At 44.9% G+C, this 11,939-nt stretch overlaps 2 protein-coding genes across 2 annotated transcripts in view; one reads left to right on the top strand and one right to left on the bottom strand.

The window, feature by feature from the left end:
* Nucleotides 1-1,096, bottom strand: part of CCDC103 (coiled-coil domain containing 103) — an 18,257-nt gene extending 17,161 nt beyond the window's left edge. The window contains exon 1 of the mRNA XM_024202138.3: nucleotides 976-1,096. The gene's annotated coding sequence lies outside the window, so the exon portion shown is untranslated. The remainder of the gene's footprint in view (nucleotides 1-975) is intronic.
* Nucleotides 1,097-1,167: 71 nt separating this feature from the next.
* The window catches only part of EFTUD2 (elongation factor Tu GTP binding domain containing 2), a 36,618-nt gene continuing 25,846 nt past the window's right edge, over nucleotides 1,168-11,939 (top strand). Inside the window, exons 1-5 of the mRNA XM_024202135.2 lie at nucleotides 1,168-1,270; nucleotides 2,018-2,126; nucleotides 3,589-3,754; nucleotides 4,154-4,232; nucleotides 9,391-9,466. Of these exons, the coding sequence (XP_024057903.1) occupies nucleotides 2,022-2,126; nucleotides 3,589-3,754; nucleotides 4,154-4,232; nucleotides 9,391-9,466 (426 nt within the window). The 5' untranslated portion in view covers nucleotides 1,168-1,270; nucleotides 2,018-2,021. The remainder of the gene's footprint in view (nucleotides 1,271-2,017; nucleotides 2,127-3,588; nucleotides 3,755-4,153; nucleotides 4,233-9,390; nucleotides 9,467-11,939) is intronic.

Here is an 11,939-nt window from a genome sequence, read left to right as displayed (position 1 = left end):
GCACAGGGAGGGCTGCAGGAAGTAACCCTGGGGGCGGGCAGAGGAACGGCTCCCCCCCCCCCGCTCCACTGCCGCCTGCTCCCCCGAGCGCGCCACCGCTCCGCTTCTCCCTCTCCCTGGCTTGCCGCGCGAAGCAGCTGTTTTGCGGCAAGGGGGGGGGGAGGGGGCGGAGAAGCAGCGCAGTGGCGGCGCACTCAGGGGAGCTGGCAGAGCGGAGATGAGCTGCGGCTGTGGGGGGGTGCGGGGAGGGCTGCAGGAAGTAACCCTGGGGGCGGGCAGAGGAACCGCTCCCCCCCCCCCCCAGCTCACCTCCACTCCACTGCCGCCTGCTCCCCCAAGTGTGCCGCCGCTCCGCTTCTCCCCCCTCCCTCCCAGGCAAGCCTGGGCAGGAGGGGTAGGAGGGGAAATGCGGGGCGCCCGGGGGAGGAGGCGGGGCCGGGAATTTGGGGAAAGGGTTGGAATGGGGGGGGCGGGGGTCGCGGGAAAATGTTTTTGCTTGGGGCGGCAAAAAACTTGGAGCCGGCCCTGCCCCTCCCGCACCCCAACCCCAATGTTGTGAGCATTCGTGGCCCGCCAGACAAGTTCTACTCCCAGATGTGGCCCTGGGGCCAAAAAGTCCCTTCCCCCCCCAGACATTAGCTCCGGCACTACGACTCCAAAGGTGCCACCAGTCAGAGCAGTTCCAGGGCGCGCCCAGCGGACGGCTGCTGATGGGGCTCGCCGCCCACAGCCCCGCAGCGAGGGACCCCCGCGGCGGTTGCTCCACTAGCGGACACGCGGCCCTGGCCACAGTGGGGCGCGGAGCGGGGCAGGACTGTTTCCGCCGCGACAGTTCGGGGGGGGGGGCGCCCCCTGCGCGGGAGGGACTCAGTGCCCGGCCCGGGCCAGGCCACCTCGGAGCTGAGCCCACCTCGCCCCCGGGGACCCCTGCTGCGCCTCCGGACCCCACGGCGCCAGCCAGGCGCCCGGCCTCACCTGCGGTCTCCATAACAACGGCCGCGCCGCGGAGCCGAGGCCCCCGGCTAGGGCTGTCTTGCCAAACGCCTGATCAGAACCGACTCCACAGCCGAGACGTCCCGGCCCCACGGGCCGCGGACCCAGCCGGGCTTACATCTCCGAACTTCCCGCCCCGGCCGCGGCGCTGGCTGCAACGGGGGTTGAAGCGGCCCATTAGGCAGTCGACCCGCCAGCCCCCGGGTCCTTCCGCGCTGGTGTCGCACTGTCGCAGGCAGCGGCTGCCGCAACGGAAGGCGCGGAGCGCGAGCGTTGGGTGAGGCGCGCGGGCCCGGCCTGAGCTGGGCCATGGGGCCTCTTGGGAGGGGATGGGGGGCTGCGTGCTGCTGATGGGACGGTGTGGGGGGGAGGCTGGGGGCTCTGGACGAGGTGATGTGATGGGGGGGGATGCAGGGGACTGGCTGGGGGGATGGGGGGGACGTTGGGGACTGGGGGGATGGGGGGGATTGCAGGGGGCTCTGGGCGAGGTGATTTGGGGGACTGGCAGAAGGGGCTCTGGAGGGGTGTGTGTGCTGGGGTCTGGTAATCGGGGTGATTGGGGAAGGATGTTGGGGTGCTGGGGTCTGATGGAAGGGGTGCTGGGAGGACTTGGCAGAGAAGGGTTATCTGGGGGCACCCAGGGTGCTGTGATGGGGGCTTTGGGGAGGATGATGTGTGCCAGCGATGCTGGGTGCTGGCAGAGGGGACTCTAGGGAGGATGATGTGGGGGTGATGTGCTAGGAGTGGCAGGGGTGCAGTGTAGGGTGGGCTCTGGTTGCTGATTAACCAGGGGCTCTAGAGGGGGTGATGTGGGATGGGTGCTGGTGAAGGGGGGCCCTGGAAAGGGCCATGGGGGGGAGCATTGGGTGCTGGCGGAGGGAGTCAGTTATCAAATGTGTTTAACGAATAAACGTAAATGACTGGGTGGAGGGATGGGGGCGGGATGCAGCTTCATCCATGGTGCAGGAAAACAATTGCCTCGATTATTTTAGTTACACATGGCTTTGTCTCTCTTGGTACTTAGCATCATGGACACAGACCTGTATGATGAGTTTGGGAATTACATTGGGCCAGAGCTCGACTCTGATGATGATGATGATGAACTGGGCAGAGAGGCCAAGGATCTTGATGAGGTGCAGTGAGACTTGCGCAAAAAAATCTTAATTTATATTTTCACCAAAATAACGTAATACTGAAATGAAGGTTATTCATGTCTTAAGTTTTCCTCCTCCTGCTCTAACCTGTTTCTCCTGAATTTTAATCCTGACTATAGTTATCAACAGATCTCTGGTGCAAGCTGAAAAGTAACTATTCCTTCTGTGTCAGTGTCTCCTGTCCCCAGAAAATGATTTCTCTCTCTCTCAAAAAAAAAAAAAAAAAAAAAAACCACCCCATACCACAGCACACTTACTTAATGTTTTCAAGGAAAACTTTGATGTACCATTAAATTTTCTGATTTAGTAGATTTCTAAAAACATAATAAAAATTAAAAATCTAATAAGAAGCTTCCCTCTTGATAGCCAGAAAAAGACAAGGAAATTCAGCTTCCACTTGAATGTGTGAAAAAATAAGAAACTTTCTCTGTTTTAAGCGAGTTTCCCTGCTGTTGTACGCTTTCAAATAGGAGCTCCATAGCTTGTGTTTTAAGCAAGATCCTTACACTGAGTCCCTCATTATTTTTCTCATACTTTCCAGTGTCTCCCATTAAGAGATGTTAACACCAACACATGACACATGTTAATCATGTTTAATACATGACTGGAAGGTGTTCAGAGATTATGATTATGAGCTTAGTGTAGGAACGTTTATGGAATAGAGGAATATGAGTAGTATTTATATTTATGAAAACAGAAATAGCCACTGATATGTTTAAGAATTGCTCTTTCACTGTAAAAAATTGCTCTTTCACTTTCTTTGGTAGATCTTTAGTGACCTAAGAAATTGGAACTAATCACTGGGTTGTTCCTTTAAAGTAGTAGAGCTCCTAATGGTGCGAGTATTTATATGCATATGCAAAATAATCATTATTGTACTAGTGAAATCATAACTCTCACACGTGTGGGGTTTTGGGGTTTAATGCACAGGGTTTGGTAGCCGCACCTTGATGCAGAAGGGGTCTGGTGTGTCTCACTACTTGTACTGCCAGCCTTGGGTATGTTGTGCACATTGATAAAGGGTATTGGTATGGATTGCTTGCTGTGCAAGCATCACTTGCATGTGGCATTGGTATCTGTTTTAAAGATGACCTGCTGTTCATTGTGGCTATCTGGAATGGATTCAAGGTGGAAAAATGGCCTCCAAACCGAAAAGTGGGGGAGCCCCTCAGAACCTTTTTCTGAGCCTGACTTTGATCAGTGCCTGATACAGCAAGACTGGGACCTGCACTGTAGTTGCATATGATCTAGATTCTAGTGGTAGTTATGATGGCCGGATTCTTTTCCAGCTGTGTCAACGACGTGAAGTGTGACCATCAGCAAATCACCTACCCGCTCACCGCCTCCAGTTTCCTAACTGTAAAATAGGGATGATAACACTACGGAGTTTAATGTTTGTATAGTGCTCTAAAGAATAGCAAAGTATTGTTCTTGGTTTCAGCTTGATGATGATGATGATGACGATGATATAGGAGATCATGATGAAGATCATCCTGGAATGGAGGTGGTACTGCATGAGGATAAGAAATACTATCCGACTGCTGAAGAGGTTTACGGACCTGAGGTAGAGACCATAGTGCAGGAGGAAGATACCCAGCCTCTCACTGGTGAGTAATGATAGGTTAGTAAATTGTGGGTGTGATCAGGGAGGGCTTCTTAAAACAAACTCGTAAGGGAGAAGGAAAATAAAGTCTTGCTGCTGGCAGTATCGTTAGGGTTAGAGTTTTTTGGCAGTATCATTAGTTTCCTCTCTTCAGAATTCATTCTGGTTAGCGTTTTGTTTCTGTCATTTTAACAGAAGTTCTATTGAGATAGTTAAGAGAGAATAATTTTGTTCATGAGTTACTTTAAAGAAAGCAAATTAAAACTTATTTCAGTTTAGTTTCTGATCCTCTGCACAGCTTAAAGTTTTGTCTACTCTTTATTACAGTGAACCTCTAAAATTAGAGAGAATGTTGGGGCTGAGGGGTACTAAGGAATACCTTTTCATTTTTCTTTGTTTTCAGAGCCTATTATTAAACCTGTGAAAACCAAGAAATTCTCCCTGATGGAGCAGACGTTGCCTGTCACTGTATATGAGATGGAGTGAGTACTGTGTGGCTTTTTCTTTCAAAAGTTCGTATTTGGTTCAAGTAATTCATACAGTGTATCCTTCGCGTTCCCATGTTCACAGCCTGAGGGGAGATAAGAGGGATTGGTATGTACTACTCAGAGGAAAAAGCTCCTCTAGAGTGGAGGTGAAAACATCTTGTTTTCCAGCTTTCCAAAACAGCAGCAGTTTGGCCTTTCATTGGCATAGGGACACCATCGGCAGAACTGCAAGAGCAGCTGGTTCCCCTTTTTCTAGCTAGAGGGGAGAAGGAAAAAGGTACAAAAGGAATTGAAGCTTCAAAATGCATTCCACTCACTGCACTGCACAGCATGCATAGTGTCCTTACTTCACTAACTTCAGTCCTTAGTTTTCATTATCCCCCCAGTTAAGGTCGAGTTTGTCCGTCAGAAACCCACACCTTGAATTCACTTAAAACCTATTTTCTTGAGTCACTCAGAAAAAATAGAGAGAGAGTCCAGAATCCTGGATGCTAGTTACAGCTGTCCTACTGACTGTATGAGGCACTTTGTAGATTGTAAGGCCATAAAGGACCATTGTGGTCTTTGACATTCTATATAATGCAGTGTGAGGCATTAAGCAGATCTTGTAGAAAAACATCCAGTCTCAATTTAAAAATGTCCAGTGATGGAGAATCCATCAAAGCCCCTGATAAATAACTGAAGAGAAACAGTCAAAGGAAAGAGTCCCATTCAGTTACATCACATAAAGGCAGACAACTAAATATTGACAAATTTTATAAGAGCTTGTGTACAAATGCAAGAAGATGGGTGAACTTGAGTGCCTGGTATTAAATGAGGATATTGCTTTACTAGGCATCACAGAAGCTTGGTGGAATGATAACCAATGGGACATTGTTATTCCAGTATATTTTGTACCCTGGTATTACCAAGTAGGTCGCACTGGTAGGGGACTGGCACTATATGTGAAAGAAAGCATAGAGTCAAATACAGTAAAAATCTTAAATGGATCAAACTGTACCATAGAATCTCAATGGATAGAAATTCTGTGCTTGAATAATAAGAATATAGCTGTAGGAATATACTACTGACCACGTGACCAGGATGGTGATGGTAACAGTGAAATGCTCAGGGAGATTAGAGAGACTACAAAAACAGATAATGCAATACAGTGGAGTCGCATCATAGGTGCATTTAACTTACACGATTTTAACTATATACGCTCGGCAAAACAAAAAAAAAATAACAATTTAAATACTGTACCTGTAGTGCGGGCGATTCCGCCCGCCATTCCACTCAATGAACGTTTAACTATACGCGATTTTCACCTTACGCGCTGACTTCAGAACCTAACCCCCGCGTAAGATGCGACTCCCCTGTACTTTCAGCTATCCCCATATTGACTGAGTACATGTCATTTCAGGAGTGAATGCAGAGATGAAAATTTCTAGACCCCATTAATGACTGCTTCTTGGAGGAGTTAGTCCCGGAGCCTTCAAGGGGAGAGGCAATTTTGATTTAGTCCTAAGTGGAGCACAGGATCTGGTCCAAGAGGTGAATATAGCTGAACCACTCATGTGGTGATCATAAAGTGACCATAAAGTAATGAAATTTAGCATCCTTGTAAGGGGGAAAATACCAAAGAAACCCACCACAGTAGCATTTAACCTCAAAAAAGGGAACTCCACAAACACAAGGAGGCTAGTTAAACAGAAATTAAAAGGAATGGTCACAAGAGTGAAATGCCTGCACATTACTTGGAAACTTTTTAAAAACATAATAATAGAAGCTGCAACTATATCTATGCCCCAAATAAAAAAGGGGAAAAAACAGTAAGAAGATCAAAAAAAGCCACCATGGCTAAACAACAGAATAAAAAAGGCACAGACAAAAGGCATCCTTTAAAAATCGGAAGTCAAATCCTAGTGAGGAAAATGAAAAGGAACATAAACTCTGGCAAGGCAAGTGTAAAAGTATAATTAGGCAGACCAAAAGAAGAATTTGAAGAGTAACTAGCAAAAGACACAAAAACGTAACAATCTGAAGCAGGAAGCCTGCCAAACAATCTGGGGCCACTGGACGATTGAGGAGCTAAAGGAGCACTCAAGGAAGACATGGCAATTGCAGAAGCTAAATGAATTCTTTGCATCCGTCTTCTGATCTGAGGGGAGATTCAAACTCCTGAGTTGTTCTTTTTAGGTGATAGATTCTGAGGAACTGTACCAGATTGAGGTGTCAATAGAGGAGGTGAATAGGAAGGTTCCCCAAGGATCTGTACTGGGACCTGTACTGTTCAACATACTCATAAATAAGGCTAAGATTTAGTCATGGGTATTTTTAGCAAAAGTCATGGACAGGTCACTAAACAAAAATTTACTGCCCCTGACCTGTCCATAACTTTTTTTTACTATAAATGCCCCTGACTAAATCTTAGCTGCTCTTGGGGCATCGCTGCTCTGGAAAAATGGGTAAACAGTGAGTTGGCAAAGTGTGCAGATGATACTAAACTACTTCAGAGAGTTAAGTCCAAAGCAGATTGCGAAGAGTTATAAAGGGGTCTCATAAAAATGGGTGACTGGGCAAGAAAATGGCAGATGAAATTCAATATTGATAAATGCAAAGTAATGCCCATTAGAAAACATAATCCCAACCATACATAGAAAATGATGAGGTCTAAATTAGCTGTTACTACTCAAGAAAGAGATCTTGGAGTCATTGTGGATAGTTCTCTGAAAACATCTGCTCAGTGTGCGGCAGTACTCAGACAAGCTTGCAGAATGTTACGAGCCATTAAGAAGACAGAAAATATCATCATGCCACTATATAAATTCATGGCACCCCACACCTTGAATACTGCGTGCAGTTCTGGTCCTTCCATCTTAAAAAAAAAAAAAAAAATTAGAGTTGAAAAAGTACAGAGGAAGGCAACAAAAATGATTAGGGATATGGAACAGGCTTGCATATGAGGAGAGATTAAAAGGCTGAGACTCTTCAGCTTGGAAAAGAGACGACGGGGGGAATATGACAGAGATCTATGAAGTCATGACTGGTGTGAAGAAAGTAAATAGGGAAGTATTATTATTTATCCCTTCACATAACACTCAAACCAGGGATTGCCCTATGAAATTAGTATGCAGCAGGTTTAAAACAAACATAAGGAAGTACTTCTTCACACAACACATAGTCAACCTGGGGAACTTGTTGCCAGAGGATTTTGTGAAGGCCGAAAGTATAACTGGGTTAAAAAAAAAATTAGATAAGTTCCTGGAGGATAGGTCCATCAGTGGCTATTAGCCTCTTGCTCTGGGTGTCCCTAAACCTCTGATTACTAGAATCTGGGAATGGATGACAAGGAATGGATCACTCAATAAATTGCCCTGTTCTGTCACTCCCTCTGAAGCATCTAGCATTGGCCACTGTCAGAAGACCAACTTATTGGGCTAGAAGGGCCATTGTCCATTTTTATGTTCTTACTTTAAAGTTCTTACAGTGGTTAATTACCCTCGCTGTTAAAAAATTGTGCCTTATTTCTGGTCTGAATTTGTTTAGCTTCAACTTCCAGCCATTGGATCTTGTTATATCTGTCTGCTCGATTGAAAAGTCCATTATTACATTTCTGTTCCCCACATAGGTCCTTATAGACTATGATCAAGTTATCCCTTAACCTTCTGTTGGATAAAGTAAATAGAGTGAGCTCCTCAAGTCTATCACTAGACAATATTTTGTCCAATCCTTTAATCGTTGTCATGGCTCCTCTCTGAACCCTCTCCAATTTATCAACATTCTTCTTGAATTGTCCAGAACTGGACACAGTATTCCAGCAGTAATTGCACCAGTGCCAGATACAAAGGCAATATAATCTCTCTACTCCTTCTCAAGATTCCCCCGGTTTATACATCCCAGGATCACATTAGCTCTTTTGGCCGCAGCTTCACACTGGGAGCTCCGTAGGTTATCCACCAATGACCCTCATGTTCTTTTCAGAATCGCTGCTTCCCAGGATAGAGTCCCCCATCCTAAAAATATGGCCTCCATTCTGTGTTCCTAGATGTATAACATTACATTTAGCCATATAAAAATGCATATTTTTTGCTTGCCTCCAGCTTATCAAGTGATCCATATCGCTTTGTATCGATGACCTAGTCTCTTCATTTACCACTTCTCCAATCTTGGTGTCACCTGCAAATTTTGTTAGTGCATATTTTGTTTTCATACAGGTCGTTAAATAGCATAGGGCAAAGAACTGCGGAATGCCTTTAGAAGAGCACATGCTCAGTCATGATTCCCCACTTAGTTACATTTGGAGACCTGTCTCTTAGTTTTTAATCCATATGTGCCATGTTGATCTCGTATCATTCTAGTTACTTAAACAAAACGTCATGCAGTACCAAGTCAGACGTGTTACCGAAGGGATCAACATTTATTACCTTTTGTGCTGAACTTGATAGTGGTTTGAAGGGACTATACATTAATTTGACAATATTTATTTTCCATAAATCAATGTTACTTGGTATTAATTATATTAATCTCCTTTAATTCTTCTTGAGCCCTATATCAGCCATTCCATTATCTTGTCAAGGTGACGGGTCTCTATAATTAACTGGGTCATCCCCGTTTTAAATGTTGGCACAACATTAGCTTTCTTTCAGTCTTTTAGAACTTCCCCAGTGTTCCAAGAGTTACTGAAAATCAACATTAACGGTCCAGCAAGCTTCTTGGCCAGCTCTTTTAAAATTCTTGGATCCAAGTTCTCTGGACCTCCTGATTTAAAAATTTCTAGCTTTAGTAGCTGTTGTTTAGCGGTCCTGTTGGAATGGAAAGTGTATTATCATCATCGTATGATATAAATACATCATCTGCTTTTCCCAAAGTACAGAACAGAAATATTTATTGAACACTTCCACCTTTTCAGCACTGTTTTTGACAATTCTACCATTTCATCTAGCAATGGATCAATACCATTGGTCCAATACTTCATCTCTGTGGGTCAGCTTCCCAGTCTGTGAATTGAGGATGTTTACCTACCTGGCAGGGAGCTAGGAGAATGAATGTTCTAAAGCACTTCAAGACCCTGGGATGAAAGGTGCAATTGAAGTGCCAGGTCTTACTGGGGGATCGTACTGTGGGCAGAATAGAAGCAGCTAACTGTCATTTGTTTCTTCCCTTCCTCTAGTTTCCTGGCAGATCTGATGGACAACTCTGAGCTGATTCGGAATGTGACCCTGTGCGGGCATCTCCACCATGGCAAGGTACAATGAATACAGGGCTGTGCCTAACTGAGGACAGAGTGTGTTTTCTGTGTTAATGAATCAGCTGGTGCTGTCGAAGGATAACAGCGCACTTGTGCAGGGACATGCCTTGCTAATAGTACCTATGTGAGAGCTCATTGGTTCACAGTAGTGACTGTTTTTTGATTAGGAGGCCAAGCTGATTGTTGATAGTCTCTCAGTGGTTAAAGTAGTAAGCCAGAAGCCAGTTTATGCATTCAGTTCTGTGTTCTCTAGCTAATGCATATGTGGTTATGTAACTCTGCTTTAAGAAGTGATGTGTACGCATCAGCTCGGGAGTGTTTGATAGCATATATCAGTACAATAGGTAGATAAGTCTAACCAATTGGGGGAGAGGGGAACAATACCCTTACCATGGCTTTGTCAAGGCTCCTCTCCGCTGTGATGCCTACAAAACCAGGCCTGCTCCTCACGGCTAGGGAGCTGACAGTGTGTGACAGTCCCTCTTTCCTTCCCTCCTTTGCTCTTACTAACTCCCCCATTTTCCCCTCTACTCCCAATGAATAAAGAAAAGGAAAAAAACCCCACATGTTACTAGTCATGCTGTGCCCATTCTTCAGTGTTCATCTACTTGTATGTTCTTTCCCTGTTAAACATAAGAATGGCCATACAAGGTCAGACCAAAGGTCCATCTAGCCCAGTATTCTGTTTTCCGACAGTGGCCAATGTCAGGTGTCCCAGAGTGAATGAACAGAACAAGTAATCATCAAGTGATCCATCCCCTGTCGCTCATTCCTACCTCCTGGCAAACAGAGGCTACAGACACCATCCCTGCCTGTCCTGGCTAATAGCCATTGATGGACCTATCCTCCATGAATTTATCTAGTTCTTTTTTGAACCCTGGTATGGTCTTGGCCTTCACAACATCCTCTGGCAAGGAGTTCCACAGGTTGACTGTTCATTGTGTGGAAAAAATACTTCCTTTTGTTTGTTTTAAACCTAATGCTGATTAATTTCATTTGGTGGCCCCTAGTTCTTGTGTTATGAGAAGGAGTAAATAACACTGCCTTATTTACTTTCTCCACACCAGTCATGATTTTATAGACCTCTATCTTATCCCCCCTTAGTCGTCTCTTTTCCAAGCTGAAAAGTTCCAGTCTTATTAATCTCTCCTCATACGGCAGCCGTTTCATACCCCTAATCATTTTTGTTGCCCTTTTCCAAGTCCAATATATCCTTTTTGAGATGAGGCAGCCACATCTACACCCAGTATTCAAGTTGTGGGCGTACCATGGATTTATATAGAGGCAATATGATATTTTCTGTCTTATTATCTATCCCTTTCTTAATGATTCCCAACACTCTGTTCGCTTTTTTGACTGCCGCTGCACATTGAGTGGATGTTTTCAGAGAACTATCCATAATGACTCCAAGATCTCTTTCTTGAGGTAACATCCAATTTAGCCCCCATCATTTTCTATGTATAGTTGGGATTATGTTTTCCAATGTGCATTACTTTGCATTTATCAACATGGAATTTCATCTACCATTTTGTTGCCCAGTCACCCAGTTTTGAGAGAGCCTTTTATAGCACTTCAGTCTGCCTGGGACTTAACTATCTTGAGTAAATTTTGCCACCTCACTGTTTACCCCTTTTTTTCAGATAATTTATGAATATATTAAATAGGACTGGGCCTAGTACAGATCCCTGGGGGACACCACTATTTACGTCTCTCCATTCTGAAAACTGACCATTTATTCCTACCCTTTGTTTCCTATCCTTTAACCAGTTACCAATCCATGAGAGAACCTTCTCTCTTATCCCATGACTGCTTACTTTGATTAAGAGCCTTTCGGATCCACTGGATCCATCTTGTCCACATGCTTGTTGACCCCCTCAAAGAATTCTAGTAGATTGGTGAGGCATGATTTCCCTTTACAAAAACCATGTTGATTATTCCCCAAGAAATTATATATGTGTCTGACAATTTTGTTCTTTACTATAGTTTCAACTGGTTTGCCTGGTACTGAAGTCAGGTTTACCGGCCTGTAATTCCCAGGGTCTCCTCTGGAGCCCTTTTTAAAAATTGGTGTCATATTAGCTATCCTCCAGTCATTTGGTACAGAAGCTGATTTAAATGATAGGTTATAGCTGACAGTTAGTAGTCCTGCAATTTCACATTTGAGTTCCTTCAGAACCCTTGGGTGAATACCATCTGGTTCTGGTGACTTATTACTGTTTGGTTTATCAATTTGTTCCAAAACCACCTCTGACACCTCAATCTGGGACAGTTCCTCAGATTTGTCACCTAAAAAGAATGGCTCAGGTTTGGGAATCTCCCTCACATCCTCAACCGTGAAGACCGATGCAAAGAATTCATTTAGTTTCTCTGCAATGGCCTTATCGTTCTTGAGAGCTCCTTTATCATCTTGATCCTCCAGTGTCCCCAATGGTTGTTTAGCAGGCTTCCTGCTTGTGATGTACTTAAAAAAA

The sequence above is a fragment of the Terrapene carolina genome, unplaced genomic scaffold (assembly GCF_002925995.2).
Source record: "Terrapene carolina triunguis isolate 2854851 unplaced genomic scaffold, T_m_triunguis-2.0 Scaffold495, whole genome shotgun sequence".
Lineage (NCBI taxonomy): Eukaryota > Metazoa > Chordata > Testudines > Emydidae > Terrapene > Terrapene triunguis.
This window is presented reverse-complemented; position numbering and strand designations above follow the sequence as displayed.